The following is a 21,665-nucleotide window of genomic DNA, read 5'->3' on the forward strand; positions in this document are numbered from 1 at the left end:
ACATTAGAAATTCAAAACTGATCAAAAAGAGACCTCTGTAGCCATGTAACTTGGATTCAGTCACTGCTGCAGCGGTGGCCATTTTAAACTCTGTGACTTCCCTTTGCCATTCAGGGTTACAACATGCAATTTCCTGAAGATGGCACAGTCCCACCCCTTGTCGCTGCCCTCCCCCCATTACATGGAAAACAAGATCCAGTGATTTTGCAGCCAGTGCTCAGTTTTGGGGGGTTTTTGGTTTTAATGCTACCCAGAGAGGCTTGTACTGATCAGCAGCAGTGTTTTTTTTAAAGAGGTTTTAAATTGTCTCCAGAAGTTGTGGATTCCCCATCACTGGATGCTTTTAAGAAGAGACTGGATAGGCATTTATCAGTAATACTGTCAGTATAGGTGTCTTGCGATAGCAATGGGTTAGAGTAGATAACCTCAAGGTCCCTTCCAAATCTTGTTACTTGTTGCAAGCTGAGAGCTCTATAAATCCCTCCCACATCTCACTCTGGGTGCCAACCTGGAGACACTTAATTAGTGACACACACACACACACACACACACAGAGTGTCTAGCTCCCTGGAGAGGCTTGAATTGACTAGCACTGTGTTTTTTGTAGTCCTTGCTTGCCTGGATAGGCTTGAGCTTAGCAGGGGCAAGTGAGTTCTGTAAATCCCTCCCCCCAGCTGCCTGGAGATGCTTGAACTGATTAGCAGCAAATGATTTTTTTTAAAAAGCAACTGCAAGCTAAGAGCAGAGGAAGCCTGCTTGGAGGCAATTTAGTTCCTGAACTGAAGGCTGCATTGGAAACAATTGATGGGCAGCTGGGAGCAGTGGAGAAAGCCTCTCAGTTCAGTTAACAATGACAATGATCAATTAATGAATCAGGAAGTAGTCAGATTTCATTCAACAACCCATTTGATTCAGTTGACAAATTTGACTTTAAAAATTCATAAAATTGAATCGGATTCATTTGAAGAATTTTTTTTGGACTTATGACCCTAATAGGCAGGCTCCATTAGGGCCATACCTTGAGGACTACTTGTTTTGCAGAAAACTGTCTTGAAATACAAACCATTCTGGATAACTCAACTTCTTTCAACAGTGACTCTAAATCAATGGTGGGCTACATTTCATAATGTATTTGTTTGAATACTTGAAATCCAGTGAACTGTAGCAATAAATTACACTGAGCTATATAATCACAGTTTATTGAAACCATCTTTGATGTTTCTTTTCCATAGCCCAAGGGGCTACACAAGTCGTTATTCCTCATGTGCCTTTCTACTTGGTGATAACTTAAGGTGATGAAGACATAATACTCCTTTCTCCTATTTTCCCCACATTAACAACCTTCTAAAATGAGTTCAAGGGAGAGAGAGAGTGAGTCACCTAATCAGCTTTCATGTTAGTGTCCTGGCTTCAACACTAGTGCCTAACCAGACTAAACTCGCTCTCAGTCATGAGCAGCTAGAGTGAAATCACGCTTTGCAACAAAATCTCTCATCCGAAATTTGATTTTGTTGACACTGTTCTTTAAAATGATACAAGTGATATCAGCAGTTTTATTATACTCACCCAATAGGACCCCACCTATAAAAGGTCACAAACTACTTTAATTTTCACAATACAAGTTTATACCATATTTATATTTACAACTGGTAGTTAATATGGACAATTAGAAATGTCTAGGCAAATACACTCTGACAGAAGAAACTATGCAAAAATAAAAATGCAGAGAAACCTACAAATCTACCATGTCATTGGAAATGGAGAAAAGTTCTTTCTTATTCAGAAGGATGTTGCAAAGCTCTTATCAACAGTGATTCAATCTCAAGGATACAACTACTTACTGTACTGTACTGTACTACTTATTGCAATTACCAAGGGAGGGTCCTTACTAATAACATTTAAGATGATATATGCCAATGTATCAGTTAAAATTGGAAGGCAGGGAATGGTCACTGTAGTGGAAACGGGTTGTAAAAGATCCATCACACTTTCAACTGGAAGGGGCATTCAGCTGGTGAAGCCTGAAAGAAAGATGATTATCTGTGAATTTTCCCAAAAGAGAGAGAACCTGTCTTAGAACTATTAAACAGCTTCCCTTCTCTCCATTACACAGACAAAAAGAATAACAGCCTGGTTAATGGATTCATACATTTTGGTCATATCAGTGCATATCAGGACAAGTAAAGAGTCAAATTCATGAACTGCAAATAATAATGCAGTCAATGTGCTGTCCAGCCAGTGTATGGGAATTGGATAGTTAGTAGCAATTGTGAGTTGTCCCCTTAAGGGAATGCAGTATGGTAAATGTAGTTAAGGTATCCTGGGAAATGTAGTCCATGTCACGTGACCACATCTGTAATCCTGATTGGTCACTAAATTGACCCTCAGGTTGGGGAAAGTTTCCTCTTGGCTGAACTCACGGACTCTTGGTAACTGGTCTATTTCTACTGCTACAAAATGAGGGAAAAAAGATAGTAGATAACCATCTTTTTACTGTTCTGTATTCTGTTCAGTGGTGGATTTGTCTTCTGTAGAGATGCAGATAGATAAACTCAACAAGATGTCCATAACAAAGTACATTTATTGGTTCATCAGGTATCATAACTCACATTTGTGATGAAGTTCTTCTTTAATGACCAATCCTTTGCATATCTGTCTTGTAGGTAAAAAGATGGTTATCTGCTATCCTTTTCCCCTCATTTCCTAGTGGTAGAAGTAGACCAGTTACCACAAGTCAGTGAGTTCAGCCAAGAGTGAGGAAACTTTCCCCAACCCACCAAGGGTCAATTTAGTGACCAATCAGGATTACAGATGTGGTCACATGACATGGACTACATTTCCCAGGATACCTTAACTACATTTACCATGATGCATTCCCTTAAGGGGACAGATCATAATTGCTATCTAACTATCCAATTCCCATACACTGGCTGGACAGCACGGTCAATCCTTTTTTCTTTCCAGTTGTTAGTTGGTTACAAGCCACAAGAAACTAGTCACTTCTATGCTTTTATGAGTATGAATAGGTGGATACATACCTATGAAATTGGTCTGTAACAGCCCAGGTCATTCCCACTGAAAGAGAACATACCAGATGGTATCATTCTTCAGCTGAGGGCCAAAGAGAGGATTGACTTGAGAAAGAATTGCTAAAAGCCAACTGCAAGAGAAAAAGATAAAATTGCTCATGACAGAATCACAACTAAGAGCAAAGAAATTAATTTAAAAGCATGATATGTATAATTGTTTATGATGAAAGATAAGAATTAGTAAAGAATACAAGGATGATATGAGAATCTGAATGTAATTCAAACTAGGTGGTGTCAAGAGGAAATCAAGAAAAAAAACAGACATAAGTGAAAAATACTAATGAGAGGAAAAGAAACTTATAAAATGAAAGTACAGTACAAATGTTTTGCATGAAAAAGTATTAGAAAATAGAATAATATCCCAATGGAATTAATAGAGAACATAAGGAAAGAAGATGTGAATGCTACATGGAAGAGGATGAAAGGAATTATGTTACAAAATACTGTAGAGCTGAGTTATGCTTATAAGAAACAGGAGAAAAGATGCTTGGTGAAATTATGTTGAAAGAAGCTGTGGATAACAAAATGTGCATAGAATAACATAAATAAATGTTCTCACTGTTCCAGTAACTTGTCCAAGTGACATCATCCTACCAGCATTGCTAAGAATGAAGTATCTTAATATAACCTCTTCTATCTCAGATTACTTTTATTTTCCCAGAAAGGAGGAATTGGGATTATATTATTATATCATCCCCAGCTAAAAAAGCATTTTTTTTAAAGAAACAGTCCCAGCTACCCTGTTCCCATGATTTACTTACAAAAGATAGCAACAGACAGCAGTTGTCACCAGCATGGTAATAATCACTCTAAAGAAAAAAGAAAAAGGTTGGAGAATCATAAGGAAATTTCAGGATAACAGAATCAAGAATTACATCCTAGGCTGCTGTAGACATAGTAATTGTACTATAAGCTATTATTCTTTTGAATGTGCCTCATGTAATAGAATCCTACCAGAAGATCAAGCTAAGGCTTTTGGTAGTTGATTTATCTATAGCAAAATCAAAGGGCATAAATCAAAACTTGCCCCCACTTATTTTGGGTGAAATGATACACCCTATTCTACACAGAGCATTGATCTGTGATGGCACAGTGTCTGGGACGCATCACTTATGTCTCTTGCCCTACCCTTGGTTCGGGGATTCAGGGATCTCAACAGAAGAGGGCACTGGGGGTGGGTAGATGGGGGGGGGGTCTAGATCAGTGTTTCTCAACCTCGGCAGCTTGAAAATGTGTGGACTTGCTGGCTGGAGAATTTTGGAAGTTGAAATGTACAGCTCCTCAAAGGTTGAGGAACACCGAGCGGGATCAACGGCTTCAAGGTCTTGAACGCCTCCTGGGCATCAATAGCTTAGAATGAATTGAGATGGTGTGAATGGGAAGGCGAGGAAAAGATAGGGCCTCACCCGCGATTGGGCCCCTTCGGCACCAGCCACGGACCCGCAAATCCCACGAGCCCCCAGAAGATGGAGAAGAGGATCATCGGTAACGCTAAGCCGTGCGCCGTCATAGCGAGCTCGTTTCGGATCGACGAGAGGAGCTGTCCACTTCTGCAAAATCAAGGCTCCGCCCCCTCTCCCCGATTCCCCTATTCATTGGTCCCTTGGACAGCCTCTCCGGCTTGCTTCCGGATCAACTCTGCAGGTGTCGCGGTGATTGGCTGGCCCCTGGTCTTGCATTGGTCCTTCTTTTGGAATTTGGGATCCGCGCAGATTATACAGTACTGTCCATTTGGCCTCTGCCAAATCGCCTCGAACGAGCCTCGACACTTGCTTTCTCGATGAGCGGAAATATTTTATTTTTCACATTTCTAAAAGCGCCCACCTCCCTCTTCCCATCTTCCTCAAAGAGGAACTCTAATCTAGTTTCTACAGTATTTGAATGAACGCTGGCTGGCGGTAAAATATCAGCAACGTTAGGAAAGGAACCCATTCTGAAAGTAATTGGTGTTATTTGGGGATTTCTAAAATAATGAGACTCAACGTCCCGTTCTGATCATTACAAAATCCATTCATAGGCTTTAGTAAAATTAATTTCCTTTGATCTTAAAAAGAGCTTAATACAATAAAAATGTATATAGCTTTAGTGAGTATCTCAGAGAATGTCTAATAAGGATTGGTTACAAGTACCTTACTTTTGGAGATGCTATTAGAAGTCATCTTTAACTTCTAAGTTAAAGTTTTCAGAGAAAGTAGTCAATTATATAAATGATTGGACAATGAAAGCTATAATTTCAGATGTTAATATTCTTTTGAACTATATTCCTAGTACATGGGAGTGTGATAACTGGACAACCTAAATGTGCCCTTACTACAAGACTGATATTGCAGCATTGAAAAAATAAATGCATAGTTCCATTTAATGGATTGAAAGCCTGATTGCACTTCCCACTTACACAGTGGGTTGTCTCTAGATAATATATGAATATTATCATCAGACAAATATATATATATATATATATATATATATATATATATATATATATATATATATATATATATATATATATTTCTCTGTATTTTTCACCTTTTATTAAAGCACTTTTTATGGTTTTCTCCCCCTCTTCTGTCTGACAATAAAGTTTGAATGGCTTCAACATATGATAGATCAGAGCAAGCATAAAACTGGGTATAGACAATAAAATATTCAACATCTTTGCATTAAACAGACTGATTGCAGTAGAAACCATTGTATTCCTCTTATACTATAGCTAGGAAATTTAATAATTACCTAATAATTACAGGGGTTTGAATGTAGGCTGTATCTTTTAAAACTTGGTGTGTCCAGGGAACACTCTGGAAGCAAATATGTGAGGATTTTTAAAGATCAGCTTGAGAACTATTTTGTCCTAGAAACCAGGGGACTGGGTTCTAATTCTGCTTTAGGCATGAAAACTGGATGGATGACTTTGGGTCAATCATTCTTTCTCAGTCCAACTCACCTCAAAAAGTTGTTGTGGGAAAATAGGAGGAAGGACTACAGTATTAGGTATATTCACTGCCTTAAATTATTTATAAAAACAATAAAATCAGAATATAAGTATTTTTCCAGTACCTACTGTGGATTTTGCATAAGACAGCATTTAAAAGGCAAAACAACTATAATCACATATCACATCAAGCAATTGTTTGTTCAATAGGGATATAATGAGCAAGCTCACATATTATACTAAGACATAAATCAGGATTTACAGGCCACAAAGTTCACACTTCATTTTAAAACAAAAGGAATCAAGGTAAATGATAACTCACAAAAGCTAAGCTGTTAGTGTTTACAGATGACCTGGCTAAGCTTCTGCTCACTGTATGAATTAGAAATGTTTTCTGAATGTATATTATTGCCAGCCCTGAGAGGGAAGTCAAACAAGAAACATGTACCCAGTCTGCTTAAGAATTAAAGCAAACAATTGTGGAGATGACTTCTTGAAAAACCAAATTAATCAGATAGTGAATATATCACTATGTTTTCTGACTGTGGAAGGCATTGTCCTGCCTACATAATTCTAAGTTCCAACTGTTAACTATTTTAAGGAGTTTATGATTAATATTGTACCATTTAAAGTCATAAGTACATGGCTTTCTCTTTTTAACATATTAATAGGTTGCATAAGGACATGAAAAAAGTGGATGAAAAAAGTGTATCAAGTTTATTTAGAACTCATAATATACTATATGTTAGTATTTTTAAATGATCCAGATTCTACTATAAGAAACATAACAGCACACAGTTGCATATAATTTACAATATAAACTGCATTTCCTCACCTTTCACATAATACAAATAGTTCCAAATTTCCATGGCCACTCAATTCCATAATCTTATTCTGCATCATGTCATCTTTTATATACAGAATTTAAGGATAGACACCATTGAAATTATTTGTGATTATATCTTTAATAATGTGCATTGCAGAATATGAGGAATAGCCAAAACAACCTTTCAGTTTTGCAGTAGATATAGTCTCAGTAATTTTATAATATGAAAAAAATAGATAATTGTTTGTATTCATGTTTTGAAGCTATGTTCTCCACATCAATGAAGCCAAGGTAGCTTTTCTGTACAGTCTTCTTTTTCAATTCAGTCCTCAGGCAGAGGATCACATGGTTTCTTCAACGTTTGAGCTATTTAGGAATTCCTCTGAGTTCATTTATTAGCCACACAGCCATACTGAGCAACATCAAAGAACCTGACTGATGAGTAGCTGCTAAAGGAGTTGGGACGTACAGAAGTAATGTGCTGATACCCAGGGTGACCTGCAACGGAGCAAAAATATCAGTGCTGAATCAGGTATAACATTAATGTATATAGCATGCTTTACAAATGTTCAGAAGACCTTTGTATCTGTTGATCTTACCTTTGTATACTGTATAAACAATACTAAACAACTTTATAATGAGAGGATTTAGTGATGGATTACATATGACAGCTTAACTTCCTGCCAGGATTTTAATGTCTGTGATTTTTAATGGATATATATGTGTGCGTGTGTGTGTATTATGCTGTATTATTATTTATTATTGTTTTAATTGTTGGTTGGGAGCCACCCAAAGTTTGATGTAAGATAGGTTTGATATAAAATATTATAAATAAGTAAGTAAGTAAGTAAGTAACTTCTGTTACTCACTCTCTTACATTCTTTACACTCTTACAAGTGCAAGAAAAAGGAACAACTGCAATAGTAATCCATCCCTTCTTCATGAAATAATGCTTACATAGCTTCACCTTTTCTGGCAATTTCTTCCATTATGATATGGCAAGGCTATCTGTCTGTCTGTTTCTAGCTCAAAGCTATATGAAAAAAGCTGGTCAGTATGCTGTCATGGTTGCTATTAACTATATTTAAAATCCCTGAATCAATAATCCAAGATAAATCAGTTTAAGTGCATAGGCATCTTAATAAGTGCATATGACAGTTTATCATTTAGCCCACAGAATACTATTTCTCTGCTAGCTGGAATTTAAACGTGTACATTAATGAGAAATCAATACCTGAAGATATGCTACAGTCAATAAGGAAGCAAATGCCATTCTAGTTCTACGTGGGAGGGAGATCTTCCTGGAAAGTAGATAGAGAATTGTGATGGCTGCAACTGAGGAAATGCCCTAAAGAGAGAAAGAAAAATTATTAAAATATCTTCCAACAGCATCATACAAGCCATGGGAAGCTCCATTTTACAAAGCAAACCATCTTGCTTTCATCAGGAGGCAAACGGGTAGGAGAACAAGCACTGGGTATACTAGCAATTTTCAAACCCTGCCTTCTCCTATACTTTATACTAGGTCAACAGCAGTTCTTGAGATTTAGATTATAGCTCTACTATTGTGGCCTTATTTTTGTAATTTTTATATTCAAATCCTCTTAATGGGTAAGTTTCCAAAGATTATTGTAGTAAATTTGCAATAATCTTGTTTCAATGGATCATGCAAGCTTCAAAATTGAGCCAAGATTTTTACTGTTTTAACAAAAATGAACTTTCTGACCATACCAGGAGCAATTTTTAAAATTATAGATAGCAGGAATTGAAATTAATATCTTAGGTATGTGAAAGCTAACACTCAATCTAAGCTGGTAGAATTCATTCCCATAACCTTAGGGCTTTTTTGAGTATTTTTTAAAAAAACTGATCAGCTAAAAAACGTCATAGCATAAACGTGATGATGCATACCAGGATTCTGTGATCAAACTGCACTGTTGTGGGATTCTCAAATATATTCTTTGTCATTGGGGAAAAAGCGAGGAGATCATCAGGTATCCAGCGTTCCCCCATCTTTGGAAAGGAATTATACACAAGACCAGCATCTAGTCCAGCAACAAACGCTCCTACAGTTTCAGAGAACAGAGACTGACATACTTGAAGGTAGATTTTCAATAAGATTTAAAAGTTTTCAAGATTATAAGTTATTATCCCTACACCATATAACATTTCTTAGCTCTGTGTACTCTCCTTCAGGAAAAGGGATTTAAGAACTTCTGTGTCACAGAAAAATGCAAATCTTATCATGGACCTGATGAAGCAAGGTATTACAATAGATGCATTTTTCTTATCTCCCCCTATTCCCCACCTCTAAATTTAAGGCACCAATGACAGAGACGTTTACCTGAGAGGGCAGTGAGAAAGATGAGTCCTGTTGTCCCATAAGCAAATTTTCTCAGGCGTAATAGTTGGCGGATTTTAGGTAGCTGCCAAAACACAAATACATTAGTATATGCTATAACCCTTTCAAATATTCTATCTAAAAGATCTTACAAAAGTAACATATTTTCTGATTACATTCCCCATCTCTGCCTCCTGTCTAAGCCTATATAGGACATATCTACCATACCTCTTCCCTATTCCAAATGCAAATGTTGCTTAGGACTATGGCTATACTCAAGATACAAGTCCTATATTTTACCCACCTTATGTTGTGGTAGCAACAAGGATAGCCCAGTCCACAAGCTGTAGCAGTAAAGAACAAGAGCAGATCCCAGATGTGCAGTTAAACGATACTGACTGACCCGAGGGATATCGTGGGAATCTGGCTTCTCCTCTAATCCACTTTTCACCATATACCAGCCCAAAAGACCCTGTAAAAATAACAAAATAATTATACTGAAACAAAGTTCATTTCTTTTCCTGCTAATATATTACATGCAATTTTCAAACAGAGATCCATGCAAGTAGAGCTTTGTGTACAAACACTCTCCGCTTGCATGAGTGGAGCTTCATGCACGAATATAAGGGACCACCATTCGTGTGAGTGGAGGACACGCCACTTGCACCAATGGAGCTGTGTATGCACCTGCCACTCACACACACACACACACACACACTGGGCTAGACCGCCAAGGTGGAAAGGTTGGGGACTGCTGCTCTAGGTCACATTGGTTAAACAATGACATCATGTGTAACCCAGGAAATTGACTTTCTTTGTGGCCTGCCTTCTGGAATGACTTCCCACCAAAGATCCATGTGGTTTTTAACTTAAGGATCTTCAAGAAACTATAAAAAAACTTGGCTGTTCTCCCAGGCCTTGGAGTAGGTTGATTGTGGAATCCCTAATGTTTTGGGAGGTTGCTTCCGAGTTAGCCTTGAACTGAATTTAAATAAATAAACAACAGGATATGTTCACAGCCTGATCCACCCACCCTCCTTCCTTCCTTTTCTCCTTCTTTCATTCATTCACTGAATAATCATCTCTAGCACAATTACTTCAAGATTCTTCAAAGCTATCAGAAATTACAGGCTTTGATTCACATACAACTCAATACCAGCCGTTTGAATGTTGAGATGTTACTATTTTTCATTGCTTGTCTCAATTATTTTAAGAATACCCACAACCATTTATTTCTAAATTCCAATAGCCATTCCTACCTGAAAACAGACAAGCCCGCACAGGGCGAGGACATGACCTTTCAAGGATTGGCTCAAGTAGCCCTTTCTCCAGAAGTAGGCTGCTGGAAGGATGTAAGCCAACCCTACCAGTCGCCCCCACATACGATGTGAATACTCCATGTACCAGATGAATTTGAACTCTGTCAGTGTCATGTCATGGTTCAGGCTGTTGTATTGGGATTTTTTTTTTTTCAAAATAGAGGGGGGAAAAAGCCACAAAGTTTAATAATTTATCTCTAATTTTCAACTAAAACTCCCTCAAAAAACCCCGCCAAAGTCCCCCTTTCCCACCCTAATAATAGAATTCCTCCTAATGGAACTTTAGTTTGAAAGAACTTAAACACAAAACATACATACATTTTAAATTCTGGAAATTGCTGATACTTTAGAAATTCTGCCTCCCAGTCCTCCTGTGTTTGAGGAGGCTTCATCTCCCGCACTAAGTGCCAGTCAACCATTGAGAGCCCAGATTCTGTCAACCTTAGAAAGAGAACAAAGAAACTATTTATCAGGGGAGAACGTCCTTTCACAATAAAATATGATAGATGTGCCTATCTAGAAAAGCAGAGTTATAACATGACAACTTAGAAATTGATGCAGAGACATAGATAGATGCAAAGCTGGTGGGGGGATTTACACACAAACCTATTAGTGATTAAAAATACTTAAGATATGCATACATAGTAAAAATAATGTACATATCTCATATGTTTTCCAAGGGAAAAGGAAACAAGATTATTTTAAACACTTTGGAGTATTGATATAAAAGGTCACTGATTTAAAAGTTTGCACTTTTAAATGACATGCTCAGCTCAAACATTAAGACACGGAACTCCTACCTCAATAATCAAAGACATAAAAAGAATGACAAAGGGAACATATTTTTTTAAACATTCTCAAAGAGACACTTAGTGTACACAGCAAAGCTATGAGGAAATTGCAAAAAGATATTTTTGGATATAAAAAGATCCATTGAATATGATGCATATATTGTGAGAAAAAAATGGGGGAGTTGAGGATGAGATAGTAACTTTCCTCACCTAGTAATGCCACCAAGTACCACAGCTCCAGCCACAGTACCGCTGCAGATTATGAGCCAACGTCCTATGGTTTGGTCTGTCACAGCATTGGGTACAGGTGGTACTGCCACTCTGGAATGTGAAGCTGCTTCTGACACTGCACTGTGTTGTGCCCGTTTCTGCAGGAGCTGCCACCACCTCAGACATTGCTAAAGACAAAGAAGGTGGTAAGACACTTATTAACTATACAAGCAATTCTTTGTATAAATATTTGGTACAGTGCAGTATGAAATATTTTTCCTACTTGCCTGGACTGAAGATATAACTGTTAGTAAAAAAAACAACCACAACCATTAGAAAGATGCATTCTTTGGTTAAATTTTTTTGTTATATCATTTTTTCTTCCGTTCAATTATGTCTGATTCTTAAAGATCAGCTGAATAGATTCCCTACAGTTTTCTTGGTTTTCTTCCTAGGGCTGAGAGATTAACGACCTGCCCAAGATCACCCAGCTGATTTTGTGCCCAAGATGGGAATAGAACTCACTGTCTCTTGGTTTCTAGCCTAACCACTACACCAAAGTGGCTTTCAATATATCACTTAAAAACAATGTTTCTCAATCTTGGCAGCTTGAAGGTATGTAGACTTTGACTCTCAGAATTCCCCGGCTGGCCGGAGATTTCTGCAAGTGGAAGCCCATATGTCTTCAATTTGCCAAGACTGAAAAATACTGACTTAAGGTATACTTAAAGGAGAACTTATTGTGCTTTTAAAAAGCACAAGAAAAAACACATTCACAAGAGTTCTAATGGAAAAAGATGCATTAGAATGTCAACTGATTCAACCACGAAGCTTAGAACAACTTTTTATATTTTATTGTAGAAGTCAGTTGGGCAGATTTCTCAGAAACAGTAACATCCACAGCAAACAATGATGGCAAATTGCAATACATATACAGTAATGTCATCATGCAATTGTAAAACGTGTATCATTGTATCCCAATATCTGATCAAGTATGCAAGCCAGGGTATTTGTATAATGATATTTTTATATGTGTATCATCAATTTTTCCCTCTGGAAATGACCACATTCAGAGGTACCTCAAAGATAAAAGAAACCAATAGTAAGGAACTACCATCTTTATCATCTTATTCTGGATTCTTGTCCTTTGAGCTTTTCTTGCAGATGCTTAATTAGGCACTGATATGGTTGCCTTGTAATTAAATGTCTGCAAGAAAAAAAGTAAACTCAGTGAACAACAAATCCCAACAATTCAATCATGAGTTACATATATAGTACTGGTAGTCCTCAATTTAATTAATTTCTGTTTCTAAGCAAGATGGATGTTAAGTGAGTTGCATCCAATTTTACAACCTTTTTGCCCTGGTTGTTAAAAGAATCATTGCAGTTATTAAGTGAATCATATGGTCATTAAGTGAATTTGGTTTCCTCATTGACTGTTGGAAGCCAGCTGGGAAGATTGCAAATAGTGATCATGTGATCTCAGGATGTTGCAACATAAATATACATTGGTTGCAAAGCACACACATTCTGATAATGTGATTGTGGGGATGCTGCAACAGTAGTAAGGACCGTTCATTACTCACTTTTTGCAGTGTTGATATAATTTTTAACAGTTGCTAAATGAATGGTTGTAAGTCAAAGCTTTTCTGTATGTTACACTATCTGCCTCTTAAACTGGCTGGCCAAATCTTTACATTACATTGTAAGGCAGATCAGCAAAACCATCTTATTTTGGAGATGTTAATATAACCAAGTTTTCTAAGCATCCTATTCTTATCACTGCCAGCCATTATAGGGATTAGAAAACGTTAAGAACTGGTAAGCTCCCCTCTTCCCATTGCTACTCCATTTCAGCTCCACGTAGCACTATTTTTGGACCAATAATTAAGACTAGATTTTATCTTACTTTTGCTATCTAATAAGCTGTTTTCAATGCTGAAAAGCATAAAATACATGCTTTAAATAAAAGAAAAATTACATTTTGGTTTGCTGAAATAAAGCCTTTCCCCCTTTTTTACATTAAAAACCCAGCTATGCAGAAAGTACATGTTCCATTTTAAAGGAATGTGTTAGAATAAATTGAGACTATTTTTCTGGGAAACAGAAGTACTTGAACTGTGAAAGTAAGCAGTCCTTGGTTTGGATGATATACTCGCATTGAGGATATATTATTCAACACGGCACCCTGATTATCATAGAAACATGATCCCAAGTCACTTCATAAATTATACATTTTGAGTGTACTTGGGTGTAAGACTTTGCATGACCATGAAAGTGCAGGACAGAATAAAATATTTTTTTAAAAATCAATCTAATTATTTAATTTTTAATGTTTGCAGCCCAGATACGATAGCCCTAACTTTAGAGATAAGGAAATCATACTCTACTGTGCAATTACCTGGCCGGAAGAATTTCCTTGCCGGGGTGCCAGCAAAAATCGAGTACCTCCTAGCAGTGCCGTTCGTAAGAGCATCCTCCAAGTTACCGCGCGGAAATAGCTTTCCTCTAACCGGAAGTAAGACAACTTTCCCCGGAAACGAAGTGCAGCACATTCTATGGGATCACGTGATGGTTGGCAGGGCGCTTCCCCGCGTTCAAGGTCAAGACAGGTGAGAGCTGGGGGCGTGGCCTTCTCCCTTTCCCAGCAGTCCCGTCAACCTTAAAGCCACCTCCGGCGGAGCTCCCCCCCCCCGAGTAACTGACGTAAATGAGGAAGTGGGACCGGAAACGAGGCCCGGTGGGAGGGTGCGAGGGTGAGTGGGCGGAGGCGAAACTAAGAACGGGGGCCGGAGGGGATCATGAGGCTTGGGAAGGCGGAGTTCAACCACATACGCTTAAGTCTGCGCGCAGCCCCCTCGAGTTGGGGGTTTTAGGTTCAGAATAGCTTCGAAAGAAGCAAGTCTGGCAGTGGGGAAGTTTCGCTGTTGCCCCAATTCTTCCGGGTTTTGCTCGCTGCGCTTAGCTGCATCCTCCCCAGAAAACTAAACGGAAAAGGCGCCGCAGATAAGGGGGCTGTTTTTTTTTTTTAAGAGTAATCCTTCGTGTGTCTAAGTTCACACTCGGTGGCGAATTAAGGCTCACTGGTGCCCTAAAGCACTGGCAAATCTTGGTGTCCCCTTCCTTTGTACATCGTGTACAAACGAAGCCAACCTTGGGCTACATAAAAGTTTTTGTGGTGTCCCCTTTTGGGCCTGGTGCCCTAAGCACGTGCTTCGTCTGCTTAATGGTTAATACACCGCTGTTCAACTGAAAGTCGGTGGGTTTTGATCTCAGATAGGCACGTAACTCTGAGCAAATTCTGCTGGGCTTGGGATTTACATGTATTGGATTGCACTGCTGATATTAATCCATTTGAAATGATCCTTAGATGTAGAAGAGATTATTAGGGGAACTTCTTGGCATGCTTTTTAGATCTTCGAAGAAGGTGTGGTGTGTACTGACTGACACAGAAATTGGCATCGGCACATGTGCTGAGGGATCAGAGTGGTAAAGTGATGGAGTTCGGTGCTTCTTCCCCCATCGTGGTTCCAGTGAAAACCATCCTCCCAAATCATCTACTTTCATTGAGAAAACACACAGATAGTAAAGACTGCCAGTATTTTTCTGATGAATAAATAAATTGGTCTCCAGTTTCCCCTTCTGTTAAAATAATACAGTTACAATAAGGTTTTATAAAGTTATATTTAGTTTTCAGGCTAAGTTAGAGTAGTTAGAGTTATCAAAATCGTGGTTATGTTGCCTTATAGTCAGACAGTTGATCGTAGACAATTGTGTAAGAAATACAAAATAATCAAAAGTCTTCATGTCACTTATTAGCAATCACAGGTCAGTCTTTATGTGTCTAAAATCTTTCTGCAATAGCCTAGAATTATATATTCATCACTTGTGGATGCCAAATCTCTCCTTAACTTTGTAATTTCTATAAAACAGCCAAAACACTTTAAATTATCTCAAAAAAAGTGAGAGGGAAGCCAAATCAGTTTTTGCTCATTGTACTGTAGTAGAATCTTTTTACATGAAGAAAAAAATTGGATCTTTAATAAGCAAAATTAATGTTGCTGTTACCTCTCCCTCTATGCCCTCATCTTAATTGTTTTTGTGCTTAAGGAAAATCTTTAGCCTGACCTTTATTGAATTACCTTAATTATTGTTTGTAATGCATGAATGCGCTGAGATATTTTCTTCAGAAGTTTATATTCATTCTGTCTTCAAAAGTAATATGGAGGTGGTTGAAATAGCCTTTTATTAAAGTTTTAGCTTTTCACTAATAGTTCCTAGGTATGTTGTTCACACAGTGTTTATAATAGCGTAGACAGAATTTAACTAGTAAATGGAAATCTAGGAGCCTTCTGAGTTTTGAGTTCAGATATATTTGGGTTAATTATGCAGAAGAAACTGCCATTTGAGATATACAGTATTTTCACTTTTCATTAATTGCCTTATCCTTCCTTTTCTCAAGGGCAGAGTCCAGTTGCCCAATAACTTCTGCTTTGTGTTTCTCATCAAGGAATGGCCAATGGCTTTCTTATGGAAGTATGTGTTGATTCAGTGGAATCTGCCATTAACGCTGAAAGAGGAGGTAATTCCATAAAATAGAAGTTGAAGATACTGGGAGACCTACCTCTGGGGAACATAGGCTATTGGAAAAAGCATTATGAAGCCTTTTTGGAAATTCTTTTGGAGGGAAAAGCAAGATGTGTAATGTTATAAAGTAAAAACCTATATACCTTCAATTTTTGTGTGCTCTGACACAGACAAGGTGCAAATGTATATGAATAGATAATTCATATACAGCTGTTTTAGAGTTTTTGTGTTCTTCTACTTTAATCGGTCCCTCAGCAAATCATATGGAATGCATATTCACTTTTTGAAACCACATATTTATTGCTTCTTAGAAGTCCAAATGAGGACATTAAATAAGCCCTTTCCTTGTAAATGAACTTTCAAGAATGTCCAGAAACATTTCTGTTACAGAAAAAAAATGTATTGTTCCTAACATTTGCTTTCAAACAGTAGATCTCTATCTTTTGTAGGTGCTGGTCGCCTTGAATTATGTGCCAATTTAATGGAGGGTGGAACTACACCAAGTATTGGTGAGTTGACAAGCTGAAACCAGCGTCTCAGCCTTTACAGTGATGAGAACTGAATAGTGCTATAAAATGTTATAAACTAGTCCTTGGTCTATAGCATTCCAACTGTCAGATAAAAAGGAAGATGTTACTTTTCTAACCGGAATGTTATGTAATGTTATGCTTTTTAGAAACAGGTTAAGACTTTCATTTTTGTTCATATGCACTTCTTCAACATCCCTTTTACTTACCAACCTCTTCAGAAAAAGGTAAGAACTTTTTTTCTTTTGGATTATTGCTTCAGGAAGCAGAACTGAGGAACTAGTTCTTTTGGGTTGGTATCATTATCTTTTGTTATAGTGTAGTTTTACTGTCATGTCATATTCATGTGCTATGCCAACTTTTAACTGATGTGTCTTACCTCTTTTATTGTTTATAGGTCTTTTGCAAGTAGTGAAGCAATGTACAAAAATCCCTATATTTGTGATGATCCGCCCCCGTGGTGGAGATTTCCTTTATTCTGACCGGGAAATAGAGGTGATGAAAGCTGACATACAACTTGTCAAGCAGTATGGAGCGGATGGGCTGGTATTTGGAGCTTTGACTGAAGATGGCTATGTAGACATGGAACTCTGCACGGCACTGCTTGGTTAGAATCCTGCTTTCCGTAGGATTTATTTGATTTCTGTGACCATAACTTTAGTAAATCCAAATTTCAGATAATAAAAAACCCAGGTAGATATTATAGGTAGATATTATGACCCCCTTATTGCTTGGGAGAAGCAGGCTCATTCTTCTGAGTTGATATGGATGTATTGTTGAGGTATGATTATAGGAAAGTTACAATAACTGCTTCCCATTCACCTAGGGGTATTGTAGGGATGTTATGATTAGAATTAGCCCATTTTTAGTTCTTTCTCATATAAGATGAATCATATAGTTGTGGGGTTTTTTTTCTAATCCCAGGGCCCAGAGAAAAAGAAATCGGAATATTTCCCAATCACTCATAACCCTTAAAGACTTTTCAGCCAGCATCTTTCAGCATCTTTAATGAAGCCTTTTGATTTCATTTCATTTTATGTTCATAATTTCTAGACAGTTCTGCATAAGAATGGGTTCTACAAATTTATAGAGGAAAAAAAAGTTCGAAGTGACAAGATATACCATGGTACATTATAAAAATAAATATAATTTTAGCTGTAAAATTGAAAGGGTACGAACAATGAAGGCAAGGCAGCTAGTTACAATGTATGGACAAATCAAAATATTTTGATCTGACACTGAAAATACAGTTATACAGCCAGTATATATTATTATATAAAAGTTGAGGTTTTTCTACTGCACCAAAAAGAGTCGGAAGTCAATGTTTTTCTTTTTCTTTTTCTTTTCCTCCTTATCCTACACTTTTCTCTCTTCCCCCTTTCCTCTCTTATTTTCCCCTTATTTTCATTTTTCTTTGTACTTCTGTATTTTATATTTTGATAAATTAATGAAATATTTGAAACAAAAATATAGTCAAATAGTAAAATAATCAAGCAATTCTTTAGGAGAAATGTCACAAAATTGGATTGTTACAAAGAAAAGGCCTTTTCTTTGTGTTAAAAAAATTAGTATACTACTGTAAAAGACAGTCCTTCAGGTATTTGGTTCCCAAGTCACTTAAAACATTAAAACAAACATTCGTTTAATTCTGTGAATGATTTATTGACATGTTATCTACAGAGAAGAGTAGAAATATTTATTTATTTAATTTATATATCAAATTTAAAGGTTGCCCTCTCTCTCACAGATGCTTCTTTGATTCTAAGATTGCTTTTCAATAGGTACAAGAGCATAATAGTTGTAAGGAACTTCATATACAAAAGGTGTTGAAAAGATGTCTTGGTTAGAAGCTGATATAGATTGTAGAAATAGTCTTAAGGTAGCATAGCTGAACTATTACGCAAGCTGCCCTTTTTCTGAAAAGTCTTGAAAGAAAAAGACACGTTTTAATCTCCGCATGAGAATGTTACTAATTATAGGTCTTTCCTTTGCAGCTGCTTCTCGCCCTTTGCCAGTCACTTTCCACAGAGGTGAGTTTTATAGTTTAGAAAGGGAATTGGAAAAAAAATGCAGGCCAGTTGGGGATTGTGAGAATGTGATCTGAGGTGTCACTGCTTCCTCCTAGAGGACGTGGAGGCTTTAGCCTTGGTTTGAGCTCCAGACTCATGATTGATATCCTATTGTTTATTTATTACAAATGTTTATATTGCCTGAATGGTTAGACTTTTCTTATTAGTAGATTTTTTTATACAGACTGATTTGTTCCAATGTAGCTTTTTTTTCTTTTGAACATTAAAAAAATTAAAATGTTTAAGGAATAAAATAAATGAGTGCTTAAAATAAAAATGAAAATAAAATATCAATAAAAACCAGAAAATGTATGCTTTTCATAAAATTTAAAATTAATTATTTCATTGCTTAAATAATTGAATATATAAAACCAGACTTTCTAGGAAATAATTGAAAACCACCACAAAACTCTCTACATTAATTAAATATTTATTTTTGCAGTTATGGGCAGAGTTGTGTATCATCTCTTAAATGTTAATGTCTTATATTGACATTATGCTGCTCAGGAATGTTATCCATTTGATTATCCATGACAAACCTCTAACACAGTAATAAAATTTAAAAGTTAGGAGAGCAGGCCTATCTCTGTCTTTTGAATCTTATAAAATATTATATTTTACTCTTGAGTTTTTTTTCCCTTTCCCAAATACATTTGTTAACTGTTATTTGCTAATCTTGTATTTCTTATACCAGAACTAAGATTGATATTGTTTAAAATTAAAAACTTATCTAAAATAATATTTTATCAATTGTAATTAGTCTTAACCAGGAGAGTTTTAATTCCCCTGCAGCTTTTGACATGGTCTGTGATCCTGTAACAGCCATGGAAACACTGATATCCATAGGTTTTGAACGGGTGCTAACTAGTGGTTGTGACAGCTCTGCCTTGGAGGGGCTGCCCTTGATAAAGCGGCTGATAGAACAGGTGAGCTTTCATTTCTCCCATTTTGTAATTTTTCTGATAATTTATCCTTTTTTTCCTGATAATTCAGAATAGAGAAAATGCCAGCCAGCTGTCAGTCTGATATCTGAAGATTTTATGTGAGTTATATTTTCTGTTACAAGTAAGGTTACTAATCCTTTTTCTCTTTATAGGCAAAGGGCAGGATTATTATTGTACCAGGTAAGTTTGTTATGAGTGCCATTAGCTGACATAGTTCAGCAATGTATTGATAAGACTATATTAGTTTTTGGATGAGAGTCTATTGGACTTCATTTCTATCCCCTCTCAAAACTTCGCTAGCATCAGTATTACTATTCTACCCTTATCTATACCATTTTATTTATTTAATTTACTCTATCTATACCATGAAGGAAAAACAGCAGTGATTGGTCTTTGAGGAGGAATACTATTTAGCAGATTTACTTGCTGAAAAGATACAAGTTCACTATCCATTGACATTAAAAGCTAAAGTGTTTTTGAGAAATAATCGCAGATTCAGAGCAGAGATTCCCTCTAATATCCAGAGAAAATTGGCTTTGTTTTGTGAACACTTATGCTTAACTTCTCATTTGTGATTCAGAGATGGATTATTTCCAACAGGGGGAGGCATAACAGAGAGAAACCTACAAAGAATTTTAGAAGGCTCTGGTGCTTCTGAATTTCACTGCTCAGCTCGCTCAGCCAAGAACTCAAGCATGAAGTTCAGGTAATAGAGCAAGATCTTCCCTGCCTTAATCTTGTTATATGTAGTACTTAATGTAACTTTACAGTTTGTAAACTGAATAAAAGCATTGGATGCATTGCAATAAAATTCATCTCTAGTTCCTAACTTCTTAGCTGTAACAAGGAAGCATCTACTGAAGCAGCTACTGGCATTTTGGTCTTTCAGTAAAGTGACAACAGGAGGTGTTCTGATAAATGCTGTGCATTGACCAAATAAGAATAGGTTTGAAGTTGTTCTTCTCCTGGTTTTTTGTTTTTGTTTTCTGGATCCAGGTCATCCTTGAAATAAGACCATAATGAAGATCTGCCCATTATGGTCATATGTTGTGATTGCTATAAAGTGAAGGATCTCACTTAATTAACCCCAACCCTGCTTCCCCCAGGGCAGGTGTTATATGAACATGCAGGTCATTAAGTGGAGCACAGGGTGCTGCAGGGATTGTTACAGCAGCCAGAGTGGTCTGTCCTACAACTGCCATTTTGTTCTGCCCCCAAGGGGGGAACAGGCCCAAGTGCTGCAGGGTTCCAGTGGGGTGGGGGGGGGTGAGTGAGGCAGGGGGATGCTTACATTAAATTGGTACTGAATTACAGATAATACATAACGTATGATGAGTTGTAAGGGCAAAAGGGGGTCATATGTAGCTTTGGAGGGGATGTTATAACTTTGAACAGCTGTTGACTTTTTAGATAACACTTAATGACTTGTTGCTTTTCTTTTAGGAACTCCAGTGTTAAGATGGGAACCTCCCTCTCTACACCTGAGCATTCTAGCATGGTAGCAGATGTGACTAAAGTGAGGACCCTGAATGCCATTGCAAAGAACATCCTGTAGAAAAAGAAGAGGATATGGGACAGGAAGACCTACTATCGCCTGACTTCCCCATTCCTTAAGTGTAGACATTTCAGTAGTGTTTGGATGAGTCCAGTGAAGATGGTGATGTGGGTGTTTTTCCTCTTCCCACTTCCTAGTCTTCATTCAAGCAATCTTTTCACTAAATAGTGTGACATCATTTGCCTATGAGGAGCAAACTCGAGGGAGGCATGATACTAGCTAAAGAGGCATTCATCACGGGGTGAAACTCCTTTAGACTTTTACTTTTCAAATAAATGATGAAGCTGATTTTCATCACTGTAGCCCTTCTTCATCTGTTTTGTCCAGCCTGGGTAGGGACTTGGTGTTTATTCCAGGCAGGCAAGAGAGGTGAGTATATTATGCTTCCCTTCTTAGTTCACTTGAAAGAAAATTCAGGCCTCTGTTTCTGCGGAATGCAGGACTGAAACGGAATTTAGCAGTGGGTGAGAGGTAATTC

The 21,665-nt window shown here is 37.3% G+C and overlaps 3 protein-coding genes across 10 annotated transcripts; 1 reads left to right on the top strand and 2 right to left on the bottom strand.

Moving 5' to 3' along the window:
• Positions 1–1,539: 1,539 nt before the first annotated feature.
• Positions 1,540–4,672, bottom strand: ATP6V0E2 (ATPase H+ transporting V0 subunit e2). Its single transcript, XM_026701240.2, has 4 exons — positions 4,496–4,672; positions 3,851–3,898; positions 3,039–3,160; positions 1,540–2,021 (listed from the first exon to the last, which is right to left on the bottom strand). Exons 1-3 carry the CDS (start codon positions 4,597–4,599, stop codon positions 3,067–3,069), a joined length of 246 nt encoding a protein of 81 aa, XP_026557025.1. The 5' UTR covers positions 4,600–4,672; the 3' UTR covers positions 1,540–2,021; positions 3,039–3,066.
• A 2,044-nt stretch (positions 4,673–6,716) lies between these two features.
• COX15 (cytochrome c oxidase assembly factor COX15) lies at positions 6,717–14,459 on the bottom strand. Its single transcript, XM_087932950.1, has 9 exons — positions 13,907–14,459; positions 11,506–11,693; positions 10,823–10,945; positions 10,445–10,631; positions 9,490–9,657; positions 9,189–9,270; positions 8,756–8,910; positions 8,079–8,192; positions 6,717–7,342 (listed from the first exon to the last, which is right to left on the bottom strand). The coding sequence occupies exons 1-9, from the start codon at positions 13,979–13,981 to the stop codon at positions 7,211–7,213; spliced, it is 1,224 nt and encodes a 407-aa protein (XP_087789076.1). The 5' UTR covers positions 13,982–14,459; the 3' UTR covers positions 6,717–7,210.
• On the top strand, positions 14,039–21,481 carry CUTC (cutC copper transporter). 8 transcript variants are annotated; one of them, XM_087932951.1, is made up of 10 exons: positions 14,108–14,211; positions 14,920–15,090; positions 16,016–16,087; positions 16,542–16,601; positions 17,017–17,226; positions 18,614–18,649; positions 19,481–19,614; positions 19,785–19,812; positions 20,233–20,338; positions 21,076–21,481. In XM_087932951.1, exons 2-10 carry the CDS (start codon positions 15,003–15,005, stop codon positions 21,185–21,187), a joined length of 846 nt encoding a protein of 281 aa, XP_087789077.1. In that variant the 5' UTR covers positions 14,108–14,211; positions 14,920–15,002; the 3' UTR covers positions 21,188–21,481. The 8 variants fall into 8 exon arrangements, with proteins under 8 accessions (XP_026557038.1, XP_087789082.1, XP_087789077.1 ...); XM_026701253.2 differs by lacking the exon at positions 14,920–15,090 and having other exon boundaries at positions 14,039–14,117; XM_087932953.1 differs by lacking the exon at positions 14,920–15,090 and having other exon boundaries at positions 14,116–14,211.
• Positions 21,482–21,665: the final 184 nt, after the last annotated feature.

Source organism: Pseudonaja textilis, chromosome 4, assembly GCF_049901715.1.
Source record: "Pseudonaja textilis isolate UNSWEBS1 chromosome 4, rPseTex1.2, whole genome shotgun sequence".
Taxonomy (NCBI): Eukaryota; Metazoa; Chordata; class Lepidosauria; order Squamata; family Elapidae; genus Pseudonaja; species Pseudonaja textilis.

What these genes read in the sequence shown, in the direction of transcription:
- ATP6V0E2 (XM_026701240.2), bottom strand. Translation starts at nt 4,599, where the DNA reads ATGACGGCGCACGGCTTAGCGTTACCGATGATCCTCTTCTCCATCTTC. An exon ending in CCGAAGGGGCCCAATCGCGG is followed by an intron (nt 3,899 to 4,495) that starts GTGAGGCCCTAT and finishes TTTTTTCTTTAG; the next exon opens with AGTGATTATTACCATGCTGG. An exon ending in GCTGTCTGTTGCTATCTTTT is followed by an intron (nt 3,161 to 3,850) that starts GTAAGTAAATCA and finishes TTTCTCTTGCAG; the next exon opens with TTGGCTTTTAGCAATTCTTT.
- COX15 (XM_087932950.1), bottom strand. Translation starts at nt 13,981, where the DNA reads ATGCTCTTACGAACGGCACTGCTAGGAGGTACTCGATTTTTGCTGGCA. An exon ending in GTACTTGGTGGCATTACTAG is followed by an intron (nt 10,946 to 11,505) that starts GTGAGGAAAGTT and finishes TCTCTTTCTAAG; the next exon opens with GTTGACAGAATCTGGGCTCT. An exon ending in GCGGGCTTGTCTGTTTTCAG is followed by an intron (nt 9,658 to 10,444) that starts GTAGGAATGGCT and finishes TTATTTTTACAG; the next exon opens with GGTCTTTTGGGCTGGTATAT.
- CUTC (XM_087932951.1), top strand. Translation starts at nt 15,003, where the DNA reads ATGGAGTTCGGTGCTTCTTCCCCCATCGTGGTTCCAGTGAAAACCATC. An exon ending in ACTCTGCACGGCACTGCTTG is followed by an intron (nt 17,227 to 18,613) that starts GTTAGAATCCTG and finishes TTTCCTTTGCAG; the next exon opens with CTGCTTCTCGCCCTTTGCCA. An exon ending in GCCAGTCACTTTCCACAGAG is followed by an intron (nt 18,650 to 19,480) that starts GTGAGTTTTATA and finishes ATTCCCCTGCAG; the next exon opens with CTTTTGACATGGTCTGTGAT.